We start from the raw sequence: 23,621 nt of genomic DNA, 5'->3' as shown, positions 1-23,621 counted from the left end.
TGGTAGAAAGGTGAGGAATTTAGAAATACTTTGAAACTGGAAAACCAATTACTGTACCAAAACTCTCTTCATCTACTTTCATTACTTGTGTAAAAATATGGCGACGCTTTAGGTCATGTTTATGAAGAAATATGGAATTTTCTGACGAGTTCGTAAACTTTCAAGCGCCACTGTAATTCATTCAAAAAAGCAGGACAGTACTGTGGGAATGGTAGACGAGTTTTATTGGTTTAATTGTGTGATATGATAACACAAACAGTACATGTAATCTTTCTATATATTGTACTGTGTATCTGAGTAATCATCTAACACAATATACCTCAAACTGTTCAAATTTTACACACAACTATTAGTTTAGAGCAAAATATACATATACTGAAGGTCTCACTCAAGGAGACGCTTGAATCTCATACTGATCCATGACCCCACATTCACCTAAAGCTTTCACTCTTCATTCACCTTCACGCATTTATTCGCCGGTAAACACTCTTCGTTTTAGAATGTACAATATCTCACTGGCACCATCAAAGCCTCATATTTGATTAAACCAGCAAACCAAATCAGATAAAGACAAAGCCGCAGTGCAAGAATACAATCAGTTCTGTCGTTGCTCTTTCAGAGTATGTGTTTAAAAGGTGTCTTTTTTTATCTTCATGTCATGTCTCTTATTTGGAGAATGTTGTGTTTGTAAGCATTACATTTCTCTTACTGTTGCATAATACTGCTCTTTTGTATATGATCAGTCTGTACTTTTAATTGGTGGATTTTTTGCAGGTTAACAGCAGATAAAAAGAACCCACTGTGTGTCAAAACATAATTCCTATGGTCAGACTGAAGAGTTTGTTGCTTTTTTTCTCATCTGATTTGATTTAGTTTATCTTTATGGCCTCAGACTGCTGTGTTACTGCTTGCTTCTGTCTTTTTGATGTCACATTGAAGGTGAGCCTTTTGATCTCACCTGTACTTCTACACTGTTTTGCCCCATAAAAGTTTGGATGTGAAACTTCTTTTTAGCAGATAAAAAAATATAATAGTTATACATTCAGTTTTATTGCAAATGGACCAGGATCTCATGGTTCATGTTGGCCGCCCACAAAATTGAAAGGAGTTACTATCACAGTGTTAACTCTATTTAAGAGCTTGTGGTATACAGTGTTTAGACACCAAAATGATAACAAATAATTCTGCTTCAATAGTAATCAACATGTTTATAATACTAACTCAACCTCAAGTCTAGCTGCCATCAAGCTATATATTACCAAGTTGTCTTTGCATTCATTTGCTGCTTCAAGGAAACTTCTTGGTAGGTTCAAGGCTCACTAGAAATTGATACCAAACTAACAGTAGGAATCTCTTAACTACCAACCACAATAGAGCATGAGAGCTGAACAAATTTGAACTAATTGGCAGAAGAAAAGCCAGAAATCAACATGACTCCTGTAACAACAAGATCCATCAACTGGGTTAAGTTTTTAGCTTGAACTGATGAAAACACTTGCTCCTAGAACCCAAATCCACTCTGGGATACAGCGCATGAGTCCATACTGTGAAGAAAAAAGAGCAGAGAGAAACAGACGTTTATTTTATGTTTCAGACTATGTTTTTAGAAAATGTATCAGAGATGATGCAACTGTGAGAAATATGCAATTCCTCTGACAGGGAAATTTTCTTGTCACAAACTTTCTGTGAAGATATCAATCACAAATTGACAGCATGGCTTCATTTGTACTGACCTGCAGGGTATGAGGCCAGTAGCCGGTGGTCCTATTAGAGACGCCCAGAGTGGAGATGGCGTGGTGAGCATAAACCTCTGGCTTTGGTACAAACCAGCCTTCGCTCGATGCTAGTGATGAGGATGATGACGGTTGTCGCCTGTTTGAGGCTATCTGAAGTGACACATACACATAAGAAGAGTGAGTTCCCCTGTCTTCTAATATTAATGAGCTTCAGTTATTGAATATAGTCCATCTGACACAATAGGATAGAATACAGTTTGTTTTGAAAATGATATAGAACAGCAGTGTAAAGCACAAAAGCAGAGTTAAAAATAACAAGGTGTGTGACAATTAAGCCGTTTGGTCAAACTGCTCACAAATGTTGCATGTTGAGGCAACAGTAGCAACAATACATGAAAGTTGTGTAAATATACATTTTTTTTTGTATTTTGTTGGCCTTTGAGGCTTTATTATATAAGACAGTGTAGAGAGACAGGAAAGAGGGGGAAAAAAAACGGGGGAAGGACCTGAAGCAAAGGGCCATGGGCTGGATTCGAACCCATGACCAATGCCCCTATAATGGCTATAGCCCCTGTTCATGGGTCACTCACTCAACCAGTTGAGCTGCCAGGACGCCCAAAATTATCCAAATTCCGATTAAAATTGGCAACCAGCCAATTGAAAACAGTCAACAAATTTAGAATCTGAGCAAGTTTTGCTGCCAGCTTTCAGCACTTTCTAGTACCAAAGTAGGAACTGAGGTCAAATATGGAGCACTTATTGTTAAGGGCCACAGCAGTTTATTACCTGGAAAGGGATCAGGCTCTGAATGAAGATTCCTTTGCCGCTGTACTCGAGATGCAGAGCTCTTGAGAAATGATCCAGGTATCCCTGAAATGTCAGAGGAAAGGTTATTAGTGTCAGGATGAAACAATGTGTGTGCGAGTTGTTTTGTGAGTATGTTAACATGGAAACATGATCTACAAACTCCAGCAGAATTTCACTTTGAAAAGTAAAGTGCTTTGAGGAGGTAGTAGCATTAATAGATCTTTGTAAAATTGATACGAGCCATCAGTGGGCTCTTCACCCCATAACAGAACATCAACTGTGAAAAAGGTCTATAGAGGCTATAGATGTGTGTCTTGGTGTGTGTCCAAGCTTGCAGGTTTTAGCAGTGTTTTGTCTCACAGTGCAGGCGGTGAGTGTCACTCTTCCAGGCAGGGGTCTGCAGCAGGCACCCGATGATATATTGACCACAGCACCTCTACTGCGCTTCACCATCCCCGGCAGGACCAAACGGGTCATCAGAGTAGCAACTGCAATGTTCCTATTCACCAAATCCAGCAGGCCCTGCTCAGGCATTTCAATCAGGCTCTGGGGTGAAGCCAAAGACTCATCCACACAGTTCACCAGGAAGCCGATATCTTTGCCCCTCATGGCCTCTTTGATGGGCTTGCTGGCTGCTTGGTCCAGTGAGAAGTCAGCTAAGACAACAACAGTTTCCACTCCGTAGCTTTGGGAGAGAGATGCAGCAGTGTCTGTAACAGAGGTTTGGCTCTGAGTGACAAAGATGATGCTGATCCCACGTCTGGCCAGCTCCTCTGCATATGCTTTGGCTACTGGCTCTGTTGCACCTGACAGGACAGAGAACAATATTTATTATTTAAAGTCACATGCGAAAGGACAAAATACTGATTGTTTCTGCACAATAACATCACTATGGCCTTAAATGATGAAACAAAGTTTCATTTTTATGTTGAAACAGTCATCTGGTGAGCAGAGCTACAGCTAATAATTGATCAGTTGTCAACTACTGAATTATTTGCAAATTGTTTTTGATAATTCTTGAAGTATTTTCAAGTTAAAATAAGTTTAAACGCTCTGGCTTCAGCTTTTAAAATCTGTAGTAAACAGTAAACTGAATATCTTTGGGTTGTGGACACAAGAAGACATTGTCTTGGGCTTTAGGAAACATAGTTTGACATGTTTCACCATTTCATACTCCAAACAACTAATTGATTAATAGAGAAAATATTCAGAATAAGCAGATATATCAACAATGAAAATAATAGTGACCTGCAACCCTATTAATTAGAAATGAAATTGACCCATATTAATTACTCATCTGCTTACAAAATGCCAAAGCATTCTCTGGTTCCAGCTTCTTAACTTTTAGAATTTGCTATTTTTCCCCTCTTTTTGAGACTTTTATAGAGTTGAAACAATTAATCAATTGAAAGAAATAGAAACAATTAATGCAATTGTTGCTAATTATAGCAACAATTATATATTATATTATACTATATTCAATATTATAAAGCAGATTATGCTAACCACTCTCTCGTTACAGCTTGTCAAATATGGGAATTTGCTGCTTATCTGTGCTTTATATCTGTGTGAATCAAATATCTTTGAATTTTTGGGTCGTTGGTTTAACAGTAACAGCAATCTGAAAACATCAGCTAGGGCAGTGAAATTGTGAAGAGCATTCTGCACTGTTTACTAATAGAATTTCAATACAGAATATTAAAATTTTTTACTTCTATATCCAGTTTTGTTTTGTTTTTTACTTCTCTTCTGCACGTAATATAGCAGTTACATTTTGATCTGGGCAACACTTTCCTTCATACTGGTTTTCTCATCAATCTCACAGACAGACATCAGGAATCATGAGGTATTTCTGCTGTGATAACCTGCTTCTTACCATAAATGACAGCCCAGTCACCATATCTTTGGCTCAGCTTCTTACATGGGATGATTCTCGGGAGAAAATGCACCCTGACCAACGTACAGCAGTTCTTCAGCAGGACTGCTGTCCTGTGGGCCGTGTACAGAGCCCCGACCAAGGCCAGAGCCTCAAAGTAAGAGCTACACAACCGAGAAATTTCTCTGTACAGAAGCGGAAAGCTGTCAACTGCCGCCATAGCCGACACTGTTAATGCCGATGCTAACTTGCTAACTGAAGCGTATTCAGTGGATATAACGTTGTGGTTTTTAAATGCAAAATTAATTAGCGAGTCAAAAGTAGCGAATAAAACATGTCACCGTTCCTAGGTAGTAAATTGCTTGTAAAAATGTGGTATTTCACAAGTTTCAGCTGAGAAGGATGTCTCTTCTACAACACCCGGTAAGGAGCAAAACATTGGGTCACGTGACGCCGCACGTAAATCGGTGCTGCATTCATAACCCACCAGAAAATCCGGTATACGTTAGCCTTCTCAAAAATTTAATGTAGAGATATTGACAGCTGTCCTTTTGTACTTATGGTGCAATGAACGAATGAAGGAATATCAACTCGTTTTCTACTGTTAGCTTAATTCTTGTCACGTTTATTTTAGTTATCCTCATTATCTATATCATAGATGTGAAACCCTCCTTTCCGATAATTTTGAAGCCACCGTGTAGTTCCTTTGAACGTCCCACAATGCATCGCAGTTAACTTTACGTTTCCATAGAGACACAGCTGTCGTTGGCCAGTGCTCCCACAATGCTACCTAGATGAACAGCTTTTGCTAGTACAAAAACAAGGTGACCGAGTCTTAATGTACTGCACACGATGCTTTGAGTGCGGTTAGATGGTCTGTGAGGCGTAGAGACTTTTGTTTTCCGTTCAGCTGTGATTTCAGCTAAATTTTGACCAGCTTTGCCTTTAGCTAGCTGTGTTTCAGGGATGGCAGCATCACGCTAATAACCAGAGAAAGCACGCATCCAGTGGTGTTGGCTGCAGAATAAGGCTGTTTGAGTGTGTAGCAGGACCGCAGTAATTCCTGTAGTTTGGTATTTATTTGGGAAACTTCACTGTTTTCGTTGTTCAAAACGCCTGCTTTGCCAAAACCTGTGCCTGTCATTGCACCTGTTGGCGATTCACACTTGACTGAGTGACCCTGTAAAATGCAGAGCCGTAACTATTTTACTCCTTGCGATAAAAAGAGAGCCCTATGTACCAAATGAAAAGACCATATGTGAACTCACCCTTTTTTTGTAATGGCGGGAGTTTAACTGCAGTTATGCAACTAGCTTTTTTTTTTGGGCCATTATCTAAGAGCAATGTTGGGTGTTTTACCTATTTCTAATGTAGCACACTTAAACAATCACTTTGCAAGTTGCTGTTTATAAGATACTGGGGAAGAAATGACACTGATATTTATTTTTTCTGTATCATGTATTGTGATATGAAAGTGCATGGGAATCTTCTCCAGATTACTTATTTAGAAGGAATTACTCATTCTGTAGCGGCTGGGGTGATTTTGTAGGGGAGAGCATCTGCATTGAATGTAAAACAATATATTTTTAAAAATCAGTTGGAACCTTTTATATGGTATAACATTGGTAAAGGCTTTCAGAATTGTTCTCACTTTTAATTGCATTCACATCTGACTTTGCACTCATCATACAGAGCTCTACGGTGCTGATATGAATGGTCAAATGAAATCAGTTGTGTTTCCTCCTGTTGTGGCAACAACTGCAAGATACTGGAAACAGAGTGCCTGTTTCACTTTTTACTGACTTGCAATTCTTTATATGTGTGTATATTTTCATATATATTGTCCTTTTAAAAAATTACAGCTTAGCAGCATTTTTTGTTATGCACCAAAACACCATATTGTATTCCTTGTATGTGAATGCCTGCAAGACAATAACTCTAAATGTAATTCTGATTTTGGTCAACATAATCTGCTCTGTTGCAGAAATATTTCCATGCGACGCTCCATATATTTTGCAGCAAAAACTTACTTTCAGTGTTTCTCACCTGCTACTTGCTCATTTTACTGTCCGCAAGTGGAGCCTGCATGTCAACAAACTGTGTCTTGTGAATATATTTAAAAACTCTTTTTTTTTTTCTATTGTGCTTCTATATTTCTTGCACGGTAAGTTGCTAATTTAAAAAAAATGGCTGCAAAAGCAAGGACACTTTGAAACATTCCCTCTTCACTGAACTGAAGTTATTTGTTATTTGTAGTTGCTAACCCTGCATAATTTATATTCTACCTGAACTGCACAAGGACATAACTCGTCGTCTACTTATATTTGTGCAGGTAAAGTCTAGGAAACTATCTAAAATATGCTTTGCTCTTTCCTTTACCAACAGCAGAGATGTCTCAGTTGTCAGCAGAAGATGAGGTGGAGTTGCAGTCCCTCCTCAAGCAGCTTCTACAAAGTATCAATGACAAAATTGCTGGCGCGCCGTCAGCTGAATGTGCTGAAGAGATCCTGCTTCACCTGGAGGAGACTGACAAGAACTTCCACAAGTAAGGCCACAATCAAATAGTAAAGCATTAATGTTAGATGTCTGGTTTTAAAGACATGTAGACTTCCTTCTGTCTCTCTCGGTATGTGTTCTCTGTGTTATTCAAATATTTAGATACAGTAGGTGTGATTTAGTTATCCTCTCTATTCAGTTATGAGTTTGTGAAGTACCTCCGTCAGTATGTGGAGAACTCACTGGGGACTGTGGTGGAAGAGGAGACAAAGAACCTAAGCAGGGGAGATGGTCAACATGCAGTCGGTTCAGGACACGACACCCTGATTCACGCCGTGACTCGAAGGACCAGAGACTCAGCCGAGTGAGTGCAGCTTGGAATACAATCTGAGCTTTATTTTCTGCAACTCTTCATATCACATATAAATGCCATTTTTGATCATGTTGATCGTGTTCCAAACCTTCTTCATTGTAACATTAATTCAAGGATGCTGGGAATGGGGGGGAACTCCACCTCCTTACTAGAAAAATGTATCAGAGTTGGAATTCAAAATACAAAACTGCAGGGTTTCTTAGCTGTTACTGTTAATCAGTAACAAACCAATACCACTCAGTGTCATGAACTTACCTTATCCCAGTGGTGTCAAACTCGTTTTAGTTCAGGGGCCACTTACAGCTGAAGTTGATCTCAAGTGGGCCGAAGCAGTAAAATCACAGCATAATAACCTACAAATAACGACAACTCAAATTTCTCCCTTTGTTTTAGTGCAACAAGTCCATTCTGAAAGTGTTCATATTTAAGGAGCTATCATTTTACGAAACATTATGAACAACCTGAAATTTCTGAAGAAAAATAATTTCAATTTCAACAATATAATCCTCAGTTTATCATTTTCACATTACAACTTCCAGATCATAGTGTATCTACAAAAGACACAAACAGTTTAATCACAGGTATGTGGAACTGAACAATATACTATGTTACTTGATGATCAAAACAACATTTCAAGGTCTAGAATTGTTTTTAAATTTATGATTTTATCAATTTACAATTTGCAGTTGATGTCTTCTTTGTAATTATTACACTTGCAAAGTCGTCCCGTGGGCCAGATTGGATGCTCTGGTGGGCCTGTTTTAGCTCATGGGCCATATGTTTGACACTCCTGCCTTAACCTGTTGATTGGAGTCCATTTTTTTCTTCTGGTAAATAAAATCAAATTCACATGTACAGAATGTGTTTCTCTTTTCGTCCATGTTGGAAAACCACAGTGACACCAATCAGAACTACAAAGTGGGAGTTTTCCCTCTTTCAGCCATAAAACTTTTATTTTAGTGGGATATATGATTCTTGGAGTAATAATAAATCCCGAAAACAACTGTGGCAAGGTTGGCTCTGAATCATGCACTTCCGCAAAAGATAAAACAGACCAACTTTTTTGGAATGGATTCAGCTGAATGATTCTGAAAGTCCTATCAGTTATACATAGATTTACTTTCTCTCCGTGTAACAGGTATCAGCAGATGATGCAGACATTGAAAAACACCATGATCATGGTTGTGGAGTCTTTAATCAACAAAATTGAGGAGGACCAGCTGAGGAAAGAGGAGATGCTCCAGGAGAAGCAGCACAGTCAGTCCAACAGCCAGTACACTGATAACTGCTCTGACAGCGACTCCTCCTTCAACCAGGTCAGACAGACAGCATTTGCAATCTCAGGGCAATAAATGGTCACAATTTATTCATCACCCTTTAAAAATAGTCGATGACTCATGTGAAGTGCCAGGATTGAATCTTAGTTCTCTGAATGGTATCGGTTGTAAAAGTTTATTCCTCTCCACAGAAGATTGAATGTAGGTCACAGCTAACGGTAGATTCCTGTAGCGACCTCTGAAAATGCCACTGTCCTGCTATCAAGCAATAAGAGCTATTTTTGAATTTGGGTTATGGTGGACCATGATTATTTTTGTTTCCTGTCCTCTTTCCTTTTCAGAGTTATGCATTCATCAGACAAGAGCAGCTGCAGGTTTTGGCTGAAAAACTTGAGTCCAACAAGCCCAAAGAGGTAGAAAGAGCAACTTAAATAGAGACATTCTGATGTGTTCCTGGCTGATTTACTTGTGCTTTTGTCAGTACACTGGAGGATTTTGTGCCATGGATTAGTGGTCCCATGCAAAGGGTTGCAAGATAAATCTGAGGGATTGTGAGACAAAAATGAATTGCTTTCTCATTCGACTCATCTTGTTTAATGTGGCACTGTGTTCATGTTAGCCCATTTGTGTTGGGAACAGAGATGGTAATTAAGTTTTATTTTTAACCTGTTTAACCAATTTTGAGGGACTAATCCACCCCAAGATTATACACATGCTGTGCTTGTTCAGAGCAGTTACGGTACCATTTTTCAGAATCAAAAAAATGTCGATTATAGTTTGATCTTTTCTTTTCAGTGAATGCACCAACGTAAAACTTTCATTTTTGCTTAAGATTTTTCTGATGCTGTTTTTCCATGGATCCAGCTTGTAGCCAGGTAGCTATAAAACAAGAAACTGTCCCCATTTTGAACCCTGTCTACAACTGGTCCAGTCAGCCATCAGTGGGCACAACATTCCACCTATATGAATGACTGAACAAATCAGAAATGTGGGCGGTGTTTCGGGTTTTCGGGGAGCAGAAACCAGGCTAAATAGGCATGCAAACAGTAAGGGTTTGCCAGTGGGTACTGTTTTATTTAAAGAAATCACCAGGTACATGAGTTATGAACCACTGCATCAGATGTGACTGTGATTGCCGGTGTAGTCCAGGAGACTGACGTGAGTGTGTGTAGGTGCGTTGGGAGGCCCTGCAGGCCCTCTGCTGTGCGCCTCCATCCGATGTGCTGAGCTGTGAGAGCTGGAGCAGCCTGCGAAGAAACCTCTGTGTGGCTCTGAATGAACCCGACCCCGACCTGAGCGTGAGTCCTGAGCATCTGCTCAATGCAGTAGCAATCAGTGTCCCATTAATTAACAGTTTATTAATTTCCAAATTAGTCACAAAAATAATGCCTTCAGTTAACAAGTTTTGGTTGTGAAATTAAAGATAAATGCAAAACCCTTGAGTCCACATGCACTCATGTTACACCTGCTTAATCTTGTCATGGTTCTTCTCATCATCTTCACATTTGAAATGTAGGTATAATTGCTTGATTATCTATGGCCACGTGTGTATTCTGACAAATCGTGCCTCTCTGCCTTGCCTCACCAGGAGCATGTACTGCAGTTCTTTGCTAAAAGCTTCTCCTCCTCTCCACTGAATGTGACACGAGAGATCTACACCAGCTTGGGTAGGCCACTCTGAATGGAACCATCTGAACATTGATGGACATGCAGCACCTTCATATCTAAACTGAGTGATGACATGAAGAAAGTGTCTTCCCCTCTTACTGCTGCTACAGACACAGTAGCTTTATACTGAGAGGTTTTTAAGATGGCCACCTCTCAACTTCAGCTTCCATCCGACACAGTAGAGGCAAATCCGCAGATCTGTACGGTTGAAATCCTATTTTTTTTTATTATACCAAATTAGTAATTCATCAACCTCAATATGGACTAGTTTTACAATTAAAATTTAGATTTTTTAAAATGTTTAGAAATTGTTAAATCAAATATATGTGCACTACGTATATAAAGAGCATTATGTAAATTAGTATTGACATTATTTTGCATACATTGCATGATTTGTAATATTTTATCTTTTGATGAGCAGCGACAAGTGTAGACTCCAGCTTTCTGTCTCAAAAGTTGAGCTTTCCAAGCGGCTCAGCTGTTCTCGACATCAACAGACCTGAGATCAGTCGTCTTCTCAAACAGGTACAGCATCTTATGTCTTTGAGCTTCTTACCTGTATCACAAAAAAATGGCCGTTTCTTTTATCCCTTCTCTCTGTGTCTTGTCCTAGATTCGATTGATGAATGACTTCCAGAAGGAGGTGACTAACTTTTGGATCCGTCATCCAGAGAAGTAAGTTGCTATTCTCTTAATTACATCAGCATTGTCAGTGCAGTCATCAGCCATTGTTATTGATTCATATTTGACGAAATCTGTTGTGAAAAATGCTAAATAACCAATAACATATTCTGTAATTAAGTTTAAAGCTATGTGACATTTGGTTTGAGGCTTTAATAACTCATTCTGTTGTTGTGAGTTTCCTACATTTATCCCAGTAATTATGTATAGAACAACGGTACATGGTTACTCCTCTTCATTTTACCCTGCTTTAGATATATGGAGGAAGTTATAGAGAGCACGCTCTCCTTGTTATCCTTCCAACATGAACATGGCTCAGCAGGAACAGAGAAAGCCCTGGAACCAATTCACTTACTGGCCTTATTGGATGTCAAAGCTACCTGGTTTAAAAAGTGGATGGTGTGTATGACAAGTGAAGATGTACACTACCATTCAAAGGTTTGGAGTCACTTAGAAATGACTTTATTTTTGAAAGAAAAGCATTTTTTTTCCAAGGATGATAACATTAAATCAATCAGAAATTCAGTCTAGACATTGTTAATTTGCTAAATGACTATTCTAGCTAGAAACAGCTGATTTTTAATTGAATATCTCCATAGGGGTACCTGTGTTCTAATCCTACATTGTATTAGCTAATGGTGTTGAAAGGCTAATTGACGATCATAAAACCCTTGTGCAATTATGTTAGCACATGAATAAAAGTGTGAGTTTTCATGGAAAACATGAAATTACCTGGGTGACCCCAAACTTTTGAACGCTAGTGTATAAACTACTGTGTTTATTGCTTATTTAATTGTTTGTATTCATCTCTCTTGTTCACATTGCATTTATCACATGTATTCTATTTATTTTCCAATGGACCATCTCTCAGCATGGCTACTACAGCAGGACTGTGGTTCTCAGATTCCTGGACAGAAAGTATAAGTCTTTGGTGAGTGATTCACTCAATAATCAATATCTCTCACTAACCCCTTTGTACTTCTGACCAGTCTGACACAAGAGAAAACCAGCCAAGCAGATGAAGCTCAAAAGAATTTTCCAAAAGGGAATAAAACCTTAGCATTGTGTGTGTTTGAAAGAAAAAACTTTGCGTGAACAAGAGGAAATTAGGGAACTGTAACAAACTCAGCTATGCTTGCTTGCCCACTGAATTACAAGAATATAAATTCAGTTACTCAATGAAGCAGATGATGACCTCTTTCTGGATGAAAATGTTTTCCCTGTTGGCACTTTCATTGGGCAGGATTCAGAGAGAATGTTATTTTGCCGTCCTGGTTCTGATCTTTACCTAGATATGCATTTGTAATAAAAACACATGTTGAAAAGGGAAAAGATTCTCCAGAGGGGCAGCTGCACTTAACTGCTGCCTGCTGTTAATATCTTATTCATGCCCACCTACTGGATTTGTGGAATTGGTGTAATTAACACAACCAAACAGTGCAGGCCAATGTGCTGGTCTTTGAAACAAAGGGGCAAAGGGTTGAGTGCCACTTTGACATTTAGGAATTGATTGTTTAATCTAAAACCGCTCTCTCAACTCTTACTCTGACTTTAGAGGGGATTACTGTGGAATCACCCTGAAAGTTTCTCTGAAGAAACTGTCAATAACTCTCTAAAAAACTGTAAGCCTAAACTACTCTTGCATTGCAGTGCATTAGAACTCCCTAGCGTGCACAGATTTAGATTAAAAGCAGTGGTTTTATTCTTAAAACTCTTGATTAGGAGATTCAATAAGAGCTTGCATTGAAATTCCGACTGAGTTCTTCTGCATGCTTCTTGCTTTTGGCCTCTTATAACAGCATACAAATTCAGCTCTGCACATTTGTCTCTTGTCATTTCATTTAACTAATCAAACATTTTCTGCTTGATGCATTGTTTTAATCTATATTTTTCAGGTCGCATCAGCTCTTCAGCAGTGTATCCATTACAGTGAATCCTGTGAACATTTCACAAATGAGATAACTGATCCCCAGTCAGGGGAGCAGCAGAACTCGGGTAAGTAAAGCACTCCATAAACTCATGATTTCTTCATCAGACTTGTGTACTCTCACAGGCATTTTCGAATCTTCTCTCCATCCCCCTGTGTGGCAAGCACCAGCACATTTGCTGTAATGCTGATTTAATGTGTGCTGTGAAACAAACCAAAAAACAATACTCTCAGAGTGAACTACTATGAAAGCCTAATGAGAAAGTAATGCTTCATTTGAAGCCTTTGGGTGTTAAATGTATTTGTACCTAGACTTTGCCATCATGTCTTCAGCTTCTTTAATGCACACATTCTGTTCCTGCTGTCATTAAAACAGAGAAGTGCAGAGAAAAACATTAGAAGGAAAAAAAAGAAAGAAAAGACAAAGCAGACTAAAATCTGTTGAGGGATGAGAGAAAGGAATGACAGAAGGTGGCTAAATGAGCACTTGATGTAAAACATGACAGAATAAATGATTAAACTGAAAGAAAAGCAGACAAGAGAGAGGCTTGTTTATGTATGTATTATACAAAAGATCTCAAAGCCCCTGTTGTTGAAAATCTGGAACAGAATGTGCAGAACTAAAGGCGCACAATACATACAAAAGCAAGATTTACATTGGGATTAGGTGAGCCATTCCCATTTTTGGAATCCTTCCCAACATTATGTATACACACAAGAGACCATATTGGAGACTATTGTTAGCCTATTGTCGCGTGGTGCTTGTTTCTTGAGATTTAGGCCACATTTTCCATAAATTCTTCCCCTTCTTCTCCGAGTTTCTCAGTTTGTTTACAGCAATTAATCACGCTTAAAATTAACATTGTAATTATAGATTAGCAGGAACATGGTACACCTCCAGTCACACAGCCAAGTGTGAAAATTCAATAAATCACAGCAAATGCAGTGGGAGATGGTAGATGGGGTGTAAGTGAATGCCGTGTCAGTGTGTTATCTCCTGTAAGCCAGCTGCCTCCTCGAGACTGAACATTGTGACCTTGTCTTGGATGAGTGGCGATATGCTGACTCCCCCGCCACTGATACACTCCTCATAAAAGAAATGGAGTTTTCCGAGCTTTGCCACTTTTTGATTTTCGGCACTCCTGAGATGCTGCAAGGTTGCCACGTTATTTCACTTGTCAATCTCATACTAATTGAGCAGCCTTAGATATGAAATGTCTGAAAACCGTCCGTCTACCATAATGGCATGACATTTAGTGTGCTTTTATAAGTGCTTCGAAAGAAAGACACAGACTTTCCTCTGTTTTTTTCCCCCAGCTTTGCTCCTTCCACCACATGTAAACATATTGATAATAATGCAGTACTGCAAAGATAAATCTCTCGAAATGATTGAAACTGGAACTGTGATTGCAGCTCATTTTTCGACTGTTCTTTTTCACTCAGACTTTCTGCTAATGTTTTAGGTTCAGTGCAGAGGAGTGTTTATTCGGGAAAGGAGCTTGAATATTCCTTCTTTGTCCACTCTCTGTGTGTCCTTGGGAAACTTATCATCTACACCAATGGAAGAAAGCTGTTTCCCATCAAAATGAGAAAACACAAAGGTGGGATCTTGTACGTCGTTCTCTGTCACAGTGTGTGGATTTTCATTTTATTATACATGCAGAATGCAACAAAATTGTAAAACCTTGTAGTAACTGCACTACTTCTAAGGTGAACAGCAGGGCATTTGTTCCCATGACATTATTAAAAATACAGGCATAGAAACTCAATGCAACAAAAATCGGTACACCTTTCATTACTAATCTTTTATTTCGTCAATACTTTACACATCCATCATTATTTATAGCAGAGTCAGTCTCCTTCAACATACAGGATTTCACATTTCTGGGGAGATGTTTTGTTGTTCTTCAGAGACTAATATTTTCAGCTTCTTTTTACTAGATAGGTTGTGTTTGCTCTACCTTTTTCTTTAAAATACCCCAAAAGCTAAGGTGTTCTTTTGGATTCAAGTCAGACCCATCATGGCCTGGTCATACTTGACACTTTTTTTTCTTCTAATGAGACATTTGTGGAATTTTCAAAGCGTGCTTTGGATCATTATAATGTTGGGGTATTTCTCTTCTGCAGACTGAGAGTAACCTTGTCAGTCAGTATTTTGGTGTATTCACAGAACTTTCATTTTACACCCATGCAGCTCCATATCACCAGACCTCCACTCCTCACTTTTGTGACTGTGCAGTCACGCAAGACCTTGTTCGAGTCCAACAAGTTTACATTCCTCTTATCTAACCAAAGATTTTGCTTCCAAAATGCACCAAGCTTCTATTTTCCTTCCCAAGCTTTGGTTGAGCTCGCATTTTAGATTTCTTCCAGTTAATTGGGATAAGGAGTAACCAATAAATATAATCATTGCATAATGTCTAATATTTGATTATTATGTTTATTATATTTGTATTATTATTGTTGCTGTTATTATTATTAATATTATTGTTGTTGTTGTTATTATTATTAGTATTATTTTTTTTAAACAATATGCTGTTTTTGAAAAAAAAAAAAAAAAGATGTTGAGATACGTGGACGCCAGGTCCCAGGAAGTTAAAATGATTTTAATTGGTGACAGGTCTTTCTGTGTCCTTTTCCATATGATAGAAGTCAATTTTCTTTTTCTTTTGCAGTTAGGCGACCTGGAAATCACAGGTCTTCTCCGTTTTGAAACGTGTTGGGTAGTCACTTTTGTTGCAATCAAAAAAATAGTAAAAATTCTATTATTAAGCTTTGAAAAAATGCAGTTATTAAGATGTGGTACGATTTAGAATCTCTTGACATGAAAGGGATATCACACACTGGTGTACTCACTTCTGTTGTGTACTGTAGCTTTTGTACTAAAGCTGGGGTGTCAAACATACGGCCGGGATGACTTTGTAAAGTGTAAACATTAGCTGCAATATTTCAATAAAAGTCACTGCTTTTTAAATCTGCCCACTGTACCGCCACAACTTTTATGTATTTTTATGAATTCAATTTTATTAATTTACAAGGCAGAGGGATCATTTAACCTTAATAACCTTAGTCTTCCTTAATAGTTCCCATTAGTTTGTTTGGTGTGTCAGTTCAGGTGGTCAGGATTACTACACAGATGTGGAAATGAATGCAAATTTAAAATAATCTCTAGATCTTGACAAATTATTTTGATCGTAAAGTAAAATACTGTATTATTCAGTTCCAGATACCTGTTACTAAATTTTTTTTGTACCTTTGTAGACACACTGTAATCTGTCATTTGTGATACACAAATGATAAACTGAGGCGTAATGTTGTTGAAATTGAACTTATTTTTCTGAAGAAATTTGAGTGTGTTCATAATGTTTTGCAAAAAGATAGTTCATTAAAGGTGAACATCTTCAGAATTGTACTTTTTGCACTCAAAGAACAAGACTTGGAGTTATCATTATTTCTAGGTTATTATGCTTTGATTTTACTGGTCCAGCCCACTAGAGATCAAATTGGACTACAAGTGGCCCCTGAAATAAAATAAGTTTGGCATCCCTGCACTAAAGGATATATGCTTGAACATAGCTGTTGTAAACAGACTTGGGATACTTTATATTCCCTTGCTGCAGAACCTGCAGAAACTCACCTGTGTGTAAAGATTAGGAGTTAAAGGGATACAAGACAGTTTACTGGCATGCTGATTACCATCTTTCCTAGTGATATGACAGCAAAATAAACCCACCTATCTTTACATTGCATAACGTGTGATCAGCATTCATGTGGTATTCCTCCCTCCATTGTCACAGGGGAGTGATTTTGTCCTCTCCAACCCCTCTTAATCACAGATAAAGTTACATAATGACGCAAATGGTATGAAGGCAGACGATGAAAACAGACTCAGTGTCTGATAGCCCTGCACTAAACTGTAATTGATTTACCTATTAATTACCCTCTTGCCGAATCAGTCTTATGCAATGAAGTCACAGCAATTAGAATATCTTATTCATCGTAAAGTCCTCACATTGGGTGGAGTCCTTTTGATGATTAACTTTTGGCATCTGCACACCCTAAGGTATGCATCAGGACCACCCATGTGTGTCACAGTGTGTTGCCTGCTGAAGTTTCGTATGCAGTTAAGCTGCCCGCACCATTTTTTTTGTAGATTATCTGTTATTTGACTTGTTTGTTTGATTCTAGACCTTGTTTTATTATCTTAATTTTGCCACTTTCGCGGTTGACTTTTGCCATTCTATATCCAATCCCTTATTAGACATTTATTTGATTATTTTATATTTTTTGCATTCTGTAAGAAAAGGTTGAAGTTTGTTTCCTTCTTTTCCACGTGTCCTTTACTCCTGCCTTCAGCTCTTTAGTCATGTGTTTCTTATGTCATTAAAAATTATGCACACCACTGTTCAAAAGTTTGGAGTCACCCAGACAATTTCATGTTTTCCATGAAAACTCACACTTCTATTCATGTGCTAACATAATTGCGAAAGGGTTTTCTAATCATCAATTAGCCTTTCAACACCATTAGCTAACACAATGTAGCAATGTAGAAATGTTCCTCTGTACCTCCATGTAGACATTCCATTAAAAATCAGCCGTTTCCGGCTAGAATAGTCATTTACCTCATGATGAACAATGTCCAGAGTGTATTTCTAATTAATTTAATGTTATCTTCATCGAAATACCTGCTTCTCTTTCAAAAGCAAGGGCATTTCTGTGATCCCAAACTTTTGAACAGTAGTGCCTGTAAGTCATAACAGGCTCTTGATATGTAACATCCATAAACATCAAAGCTACTCAATATGATGTAATTCCACAAACCGTAAATGTGTCATAGTCTGATATGTAATCTGTTGATTATTTCTCTTATGCATCAAATAATTAATCAGAAAATAGACAAAAATGTCTTTTTCTTAGAGCCTTTAGAAATGTGTTTAATGTGATTGATTTGTCCGATCAAAACAAACATTTTTAATAGGAAATGATGTAAATCTTCAACACATCACACTTAAACCAGAAACTGACATTTTTCCTTGATGAGTTAGGCAACAGCAAAACCACATATTGAGCCATTTATGCAAATATCAGACAATTTCGAAGCACAGCAGGTACTTAAAGCCATTCTGCACATAGAATCTGAAGCAAACTGGATGCTCTTTATCTGCAGTGTCATCAAAACTCCTGACATACCATGTTTCTTTCTCAGATGTTTCTACTACATTTAGTGTACCTACTTAGACACTTAGTCACAGCACTGATTCACTCATTTATTATGTCTGCGTTTCAGATCCAGTCAGCCTGACAGACCTGGTTGTCATCCTTATTAAGACCATGTATCGACACCCCCAGCCTCTGCACAGTGATACCTCTCACACAGGTGGGGCTCATTTACTCACGAACAGATAAAAACTACGTCAATGAGTTACAGCTTCCTCCTTCCTCCAAGTCTGGAGTCATGTGTTGAAAGAACATAGTGACCCTCCTTATGAGTTGTAACAGCATTCCTCAGACCATATCTTTTATCTCTTAACCTTGTACTGAGTCATGTAGTACTATGGTAGTCTCCTGGGATATTTTATGGCCCTATTCATTCTCAGGAATTACAGCAGCAACTTTGCTGCCAGGGATCAATAATGGTCCTCACCTTGACTTTGTCACAGGATCATCTCCGTCAGCTGCTACGGCAAGTTATGCTGAACAAGTGACTGATATTAATATTTTATGTGCACACATCATGATACTGCAGGAACCAATAAGTAGATATGACATATATGTGTGGGTGAGAGAGCTGACTGGAGGATAAGCGATTAGATTTCAAAGCTCCATTAGGCAATGTTCCCACACAAAGACAAAACAACTGGGTAAAAAGTCTCCTGTTTCCCAGTGTTTACCTGCACTGATAGAATCATTTTAATGTTTGCACCCCCTGAACCTGAAGTCACATTGTTTAATTTTGAAATAAACTTTAACCCTTCAGTTTTTTTTTTCAACTTTCTGATAGTTCTTGAACCACTCATCTGTGATGCACTGTTCTAACTGGAGAATGAATTTGCCAAAATACTGTGTTTGCATTAAGGATCCTATAAAAACAAAAAATCCACAGTCTTCTGCACAGCTGTGAACCCATTGTTGACTCAGGTGTGATCAACAGACACAAAAATTCAGCTACTTTTTGGCTGAAATGGGCTCATCTGCAGGCTGTGTTTATACAGAGCAGATAGGAGACAAGAACTGATAACACCTGTGGGCTCTTGGGAAAATGTTAGACACGATGATTCTAGAGTCTTTCCACTTTTTGTAAAATAAATGATCAAAGTAACTTTTGTATTGTTCTTTTTCTTATGGCATTATTTGTTATGCTTTGTTATTATGTGCAGAGAGTTTCCCCTTCCTTTAGCTATGGCTGTGCTGTTTCCAGAGAGGTTTCCATAAAATCTGACACCGCAGTGGAAAATGAGCCCACAGGCAAAGAAACTGCTTAGATTGACTCCAGATGTGTTTTTATGGTCCTCAAATATACTTGTAGTATATTTGAGGACCAGTGTCCAGTGTATGTTTTCTTTTTCCCTACATTTTTTTTTCAAGTTTAAAAAGATCCCCTTTATCACAATGCAAGCTCATGTTCTTTATATTTAGATAAATCAAAAATACATCAATTGAAGTCTAAAAACACCTGTCTCTAAATTGTGTAGAAGTGTAAATTCAAAAAAAAAAAAAGTTTGGGGTCACTCAAATGTCCTTATTTTTAAAAGAAAAACATTTTTTTTCCAATGAAGATACCATTACATTAATCATAAATGCAGTCCAGACATTGTTAATGTGGGAAATGACTATTCTAGTTGGAAACGGCTGATTTTTAATGGAATATCTCCATAGAGGTACAGAGGAACATTTCCAGCAACCATCACTCCTGTGTTCTAATGCTACATTGTGTTAGCTAATGATGTTGGAAGGCTCACTGATGATTAGAAAACCCTTGTGCAGTTATGTTAGCACATGAATGAAAGTGTGAGTTCTCGTGAAAAACATGAAATTGTCTGGGTGACCCCAAACTTTTGAACGATAGTGTACATTTTCACTCCACAAACGTGAAATATTGGAAATTAATCTGAAATGTACAAGTCTAACCTGGAAACCCATAAGAATTTGTATATAATTGACAGTTAGGTCATAATAATAATAATAATAAATTTTATTTAAAGCGCCTCTCAAGGTAACAATTAACAATTGTGTGTTCACTGTCACTCTGAAGTGTGCGAATATTATTAAGTGTATACACATGCATGCAGCCCAGCTATCTAAAATATACAGCAATAAATGAATGTTAATTTAGTTGGAAAGATTTCTGATGTGCTGTTTGTGTGTTCAGACTCCTTGTCGCCCAGCAGTCTGGTGATGGAGGTGCTGTGGATGCTATGTGAACGGACAGAGTGTGCTGCAGAGTGTCTCTACCAGACTCCTGTCATAGAGACGCTGCTGGCTCCAGTTATAGCTCTGCTCGACGGACAGCAGGTCATATACACACACACACACACACACACACACACACACACACACACACACACACACACACACACACACACACACACACACACACACACACACACACACATGCGTGCGCATATACATTTTTTTTAATTGAGACGTTCTACAGTTAGTAAATAAACAGATTTTTTTTCCAATTTAGCAAAACTATTCTAACTAAATAACAACGGCAAAGGAAATGTCTTCATTTTGATATTTTAGAACAAGAAAAAGTAGATGATATTGCAGTGAACTGCTATATATCGCTGGCACATGTATGAGGAGTTTCCGTTGATGTCTTCACAGTAGTATCTGTAAAATAGTACAAGTAGCAAATTTTTATTCAGAAGTTTTTCGACCTGCTAAGATTTAAATTCTGAGGAAGATACATTTGTCGTTACTTCCTCGTGGTCAGATTGCTCGCCACTCCCTGCTGGGTTGAACTCGGTGTGGGAAACATCAAGGTCAGTCCCTTGATGCCAAACATTAACAGTCTACTTACTCAACATTTACACAATAGATTCCACGGTAGTTCGGTGACTGAATTCCTCCCACAGCCTGTAACTTTAATTTGAAACCTTAGTACTGAATGCACTTTGAACATATTAAACATTTGTCTCCATCATGTTTCCTAAATATGTCTGTAATCCTAATGTCAACTATAAATGAAAGGCCTCAGTGTGGAGCCCCAGTCTTATATCATTTAAAGCATTACTCCAGACTAAGCTGTTAGTTTCCAATGCATTATCTGTTTACTTGAATGTCTTGACAATTTTGATTCACAATTTTGTTAGAAGGACGCATACCTCTGAAGTTGTATCAGCAGAACAGTGGGAATTTCAAAAAACTCTAACTGTGAAGGCATTACTTCTGAAATACAAGTATAAATGCTTTCTCTCAATTCTATCACTGTCAAAGCTAACAAGGTTATTTCAGATTTCAGTATGTGTTCAGGCTCCACTTGTTTCTGAAGCTGCTCTGTAATTTTGTCTGTTTATTTTCTACGCTTTGCAGCCCCAATTAAAGTCTCCTGCAGCAACACTGACTCTCGTTGCTGACGTTCTGGCTCGCATCGCAAACACTGACAGAGGATTAGCTCTCTTCTTATATGAGAAGAATCTCATTCTAGCCCACAGTGAGAGGTGAGACAGTGTGATTAAAGTGTGATTAAATACACAGTGCCATTTTGTCTTTTTGGTAGTAATGAATAAATTACATTTTCCTGACTTAGCTGGGAGACTTTAACATGGAGTCACATTTGCATAACAAATCCTCCTGATTCTGCAAAGAGAGCAGATTAGACCAGAGGTTGCTAGCAGTTTGTGAGTCACTGGGATTATATCTTATCTCAAATGTCTTTATGGCAAGAAGTCTTAAAATAAAGTGTCTTTTAATTGTTTTTTCTCGTCTCAAATTAGTTTTATAATCTGTTTCCTGACCTTTAGTGGTCTTTAATATAGTGAAATCTGCCAAACACATGTGAGTGTAAGATGCTTCAAGAAATGTTAATAATACATAAAATTCAAATTCAGGAAACTTCACAGACAGGAGTAAAGGTTTGTACCATACCACAAACACAGCATGGACAAACTAAAGAGACAATACTGAAAAATACATTATATAACTCCCTTAACATAGACATCAGAAATCACAGATTGGGATCAGGACTAAATCCCTTTTGCATTTTTCTCAGCATAACAAATGTTATGTGAAAATCTTATATCTCGGATGTTGTATCTATTGTCGGCATCTTTGTCTGTTTTCTCTCCTCTGCAGAACCTTTGCTGCTCATGTTATTGTGCAGTTCACCCTGAAGCTGCTGGATAAGGGGCTGCCATCACTAAGTGAATCAGATGTGTCCCATACATTATGTGGAGCCTTTATCTTTGTGTGTCGGCAGATATACAATACTTGTGAGGGTCTGCAGGTTCTCCGGCCCTATGGGCTGCACAAAGCTGTAGCGGCTGCATGGAAACAGGTACATGCACTGCATTTATGGGTTTAATTTTCACCTGGACACATTCCTGGCTTTCATTTATAGAGACATTTTTAATATTTAACTTACTCTAATATAGTTTACCTTCATTAAAGAACAGTCTGCAAAAATACCTCAATAGCTTTTAGATTATAGACATCTCTGTTGAATATTAAGTTTTCTACCTTGCTAACATGCGGTATGGTGTTTTTATACGCTTAAAGACACTTTATGAGTGCGAAATGAGCTGTGACAGCCTTAAAAGCATAGATTCAGACTTAACTAATCCAACCAAATTGCATGTCAGGCTTTCTTAATCACGATTCATCAGCAGAATCAGTTTCCAGTTTGAAGATGTATGACTAAATTACATTAGTGTGTAGCGTTGAGTAGTTTTACAATGTTTAAGCCAAATTGTAGATGAGCCGGTGTTCTCCAGCTACAGCAGGTGGCGGAGATGTGAGTCGAGAAGCATTCGAACATCTGAACGTTGTAAAAGCAGCAGCAAGGGACTATTTTAATTGAAAAACTTTAAAATAGGTAATTTTGAAAAATACAGTTGATTATCCGCGGAGTTTTTTGCTTTAGTTTCACTAAGTGCACCACAGAATGTCACACTCTGCTCTGAAAGAAATTTGCTGACTTAAAAGTGCAGTAGGCCTAAATCTGGAAAAAGCAACAAAAAACTAAACGAAACAAACAAACAAGCAAACAAAATGAATACAAATAATAATGCCTTGCTAACTGCAGCTCTTTGCTCTTTCTTCCCCTCTGTGTTTTAAACCCCTTTCACCAGATGAACACATAATTAAAAAACACAAAAACACTCAAGGTAAATGTCAACATTCATTTCTGAGTTCACTTGGAATTTGCGCTCCACCCTCCCATTCACATGTTCTGAGTGAAAAAAAATGTAATTGGCTAAACTCTCCTATCACAGGCTTGATGTTTTAAAGCCTGAACTCTGAGCCCAGAAGAGACGCATGATTCAAGTTTCCTCTCAGTCCACTTAAATTACAACATCCTAAAAGTTAGCATGCAATTTCTGCACTGCCTCTCTCAGCTGTTAAACAGTCTCTGAGTACAAAAACTATCAGTCAAAAGTTTGGACACACCTTCTCATTTAATGTTTTTTCTTTATTTTCATGACTATTTACATTGTAGATTCTCACTGAAGGCATCAAAGCTATGAATGAACACATATGGAATTATGTAGTGAACAAAAAAGTATGAAATAAGTTAAAACATGTTTTATATTTTAGATTCTTCCAAGTAGGGCTG

At 38.0% G+C, this 23,621-nt stretch overlaps 2 protein-coding genes across 10 annotated transcripts in view; one reads left to right on the top strand and one right to left on the bottom strand.

Moving 5' to 3' along the window:
* Positions 1 to 207: 207 nt before the first annotated feature.
* On the bottom strand, positions 208 to 4,871 carry hsdl1 (hydroxysteroid dehydrogenase like 1). Its single transcript, XM_022215511.2, has 5 exons — positions 4,420 to 4,871; positions 2,904 to 3,349; positions 2,523 to 2,606; positions 1,734 to 1,886; positions 208 to 1,544 (listed from the first exon to the last, which is right to left on the bottom strand). Exons 1-5 carry the CDS (start codon positions 4,637 to 4,639, stop codon positions 1,473 to 1,475), a joined length of 975 nt encoding a protein of 324 aa, XP_022071203.1. The 5' UTR covers positions 4,640 to 4,871; the 3' UTR covers positions 208 to 1,472.
* A 252-nt stretch (positions 4,872 to 5,123) lies between these two features.
* tbc1d32 (TBC1 domain family, member 32) overlaps positions 5,124 to 23,621 on the top strand; it is a 128,264-nt gene continuing 109,766 nt past the window's right edge. For 7 of the 9 annotated variants that reach the window (XR_007947525.1, XR_007947524.1, XM_051960772.1 and 4 more), the window contains exons 1-17: positions 5,145 to 5,243; positions 6,808 to 6,964; positions 7,115 to 7,279; positions 8,427 to 8,604; positions 8,907 to 8,978; positions 9,738 to 9,863; positions 10,154 to 10,232; positions 10,655 to 10,758; positions 10,847 to 10,908; positions 11,169 to 11,313; positions 11,786 to 11,845; positions 12,810 to 12,909; positions 14,305 to 14,442; positions 18,129 to 18,218; positions 20,211 to 20,353; positions 21,380 to 21,507; positions 22,142 to 22,343. Coding sequence is in view for 7 of the 9 variants with exons in the window: in XM_051960772.1 (XP_051816732.1) it covers positions 6,810 to 6,964; positions 7,115 to 7,279; positions 8,427 to 8,604; positions 8,907 to 8,978; positions 9,738 to 9,863; positions 10,154 to 10,232; positions 10,655 to 10,758; positions 10,847 to 10,908; positions 11,169 to 11,313; positions 11,786 to 11,845; positions 12,810 to 12,909; positions 14,305 to 14,442; positions 18,129 to 18,218; positions 20,211 to 20,353; positions 21,380 to 21,507; positions 22,142 to 22,343 (1,947 nt within the window). In the remaining 2 variants the exon portion in view is untranslated. Of the gene's footprint in view, positions 5,244 to 6,804; positions 6,965 to 7,114; positions 7,280 to 8,426; positions 8,605 to 8,906; positions 8,979 to 9,737; positions 9,864 to 10,153; positions 10,233 to 10,654; positions 10,759 to 10,846; positions 10,909 to 11,168; positions 11,314 to 11,785; positions 11,846 to 12,809; positions 12,910 to 14,304; positions 14,443 to 18,128; positions 18,219 to 20,210; positions 20,354 to 21,379; positions 21,508 to 22,141; positions 22,344 to 23,621 lie in introns of all 9 variants that reach the window. The other 2 variants (XM_051960770.1, XM_051960769.1) reach the window with 2 other exon arrangements.

This window comes from Acanthochromis polyacanthus, chromosome 16 (genome assembly GCF_021347895.1).
Source record: "Acanthochromis polyacanthus isolate Apoly-LR-REF ecotype Palm Island chromosome 16, KAUST_Apoly_ChrSc, whole genome shotgun sequence".
Classification (NCBI taxonomy): domain Eukaryota; kingdom Metazoa; phylum Chordata; class Actinopteri; family Pomacentridae; genus Acanthochromis; species Acanthochromis polyacanthus.
Note: the sequence above shows the minus strand (reverse complement) of the source record. Positions and strands in the feature narration are given on the sequence as shown.

Excerpts from the sequence above, each read along its gene's own strand:
- hsdl1 (XM_022215511.2), bottom strand. The coding sequence starts at position 4,639 with ATGGCGGCAGTTGACAGCTTTCCGCTTCTGTACAGAGAAATTTCTCGG. Across the intron at positions 1,887-2,522 it reads AGAGCCTGATCCCTTTCCAG|ATAGCCTCAAACAGGCGACA; the intron begins GTAATAAACTGC and ends GTGTCACTTCAG. Across the intron at positions 1,545-1,733 it reads ACTGGCCTCATACCCTGCAG|TATGGACTCATGCGCTGTAT; the intron begins GTCAGTACAAAT and ends TTTTCTTCACAG.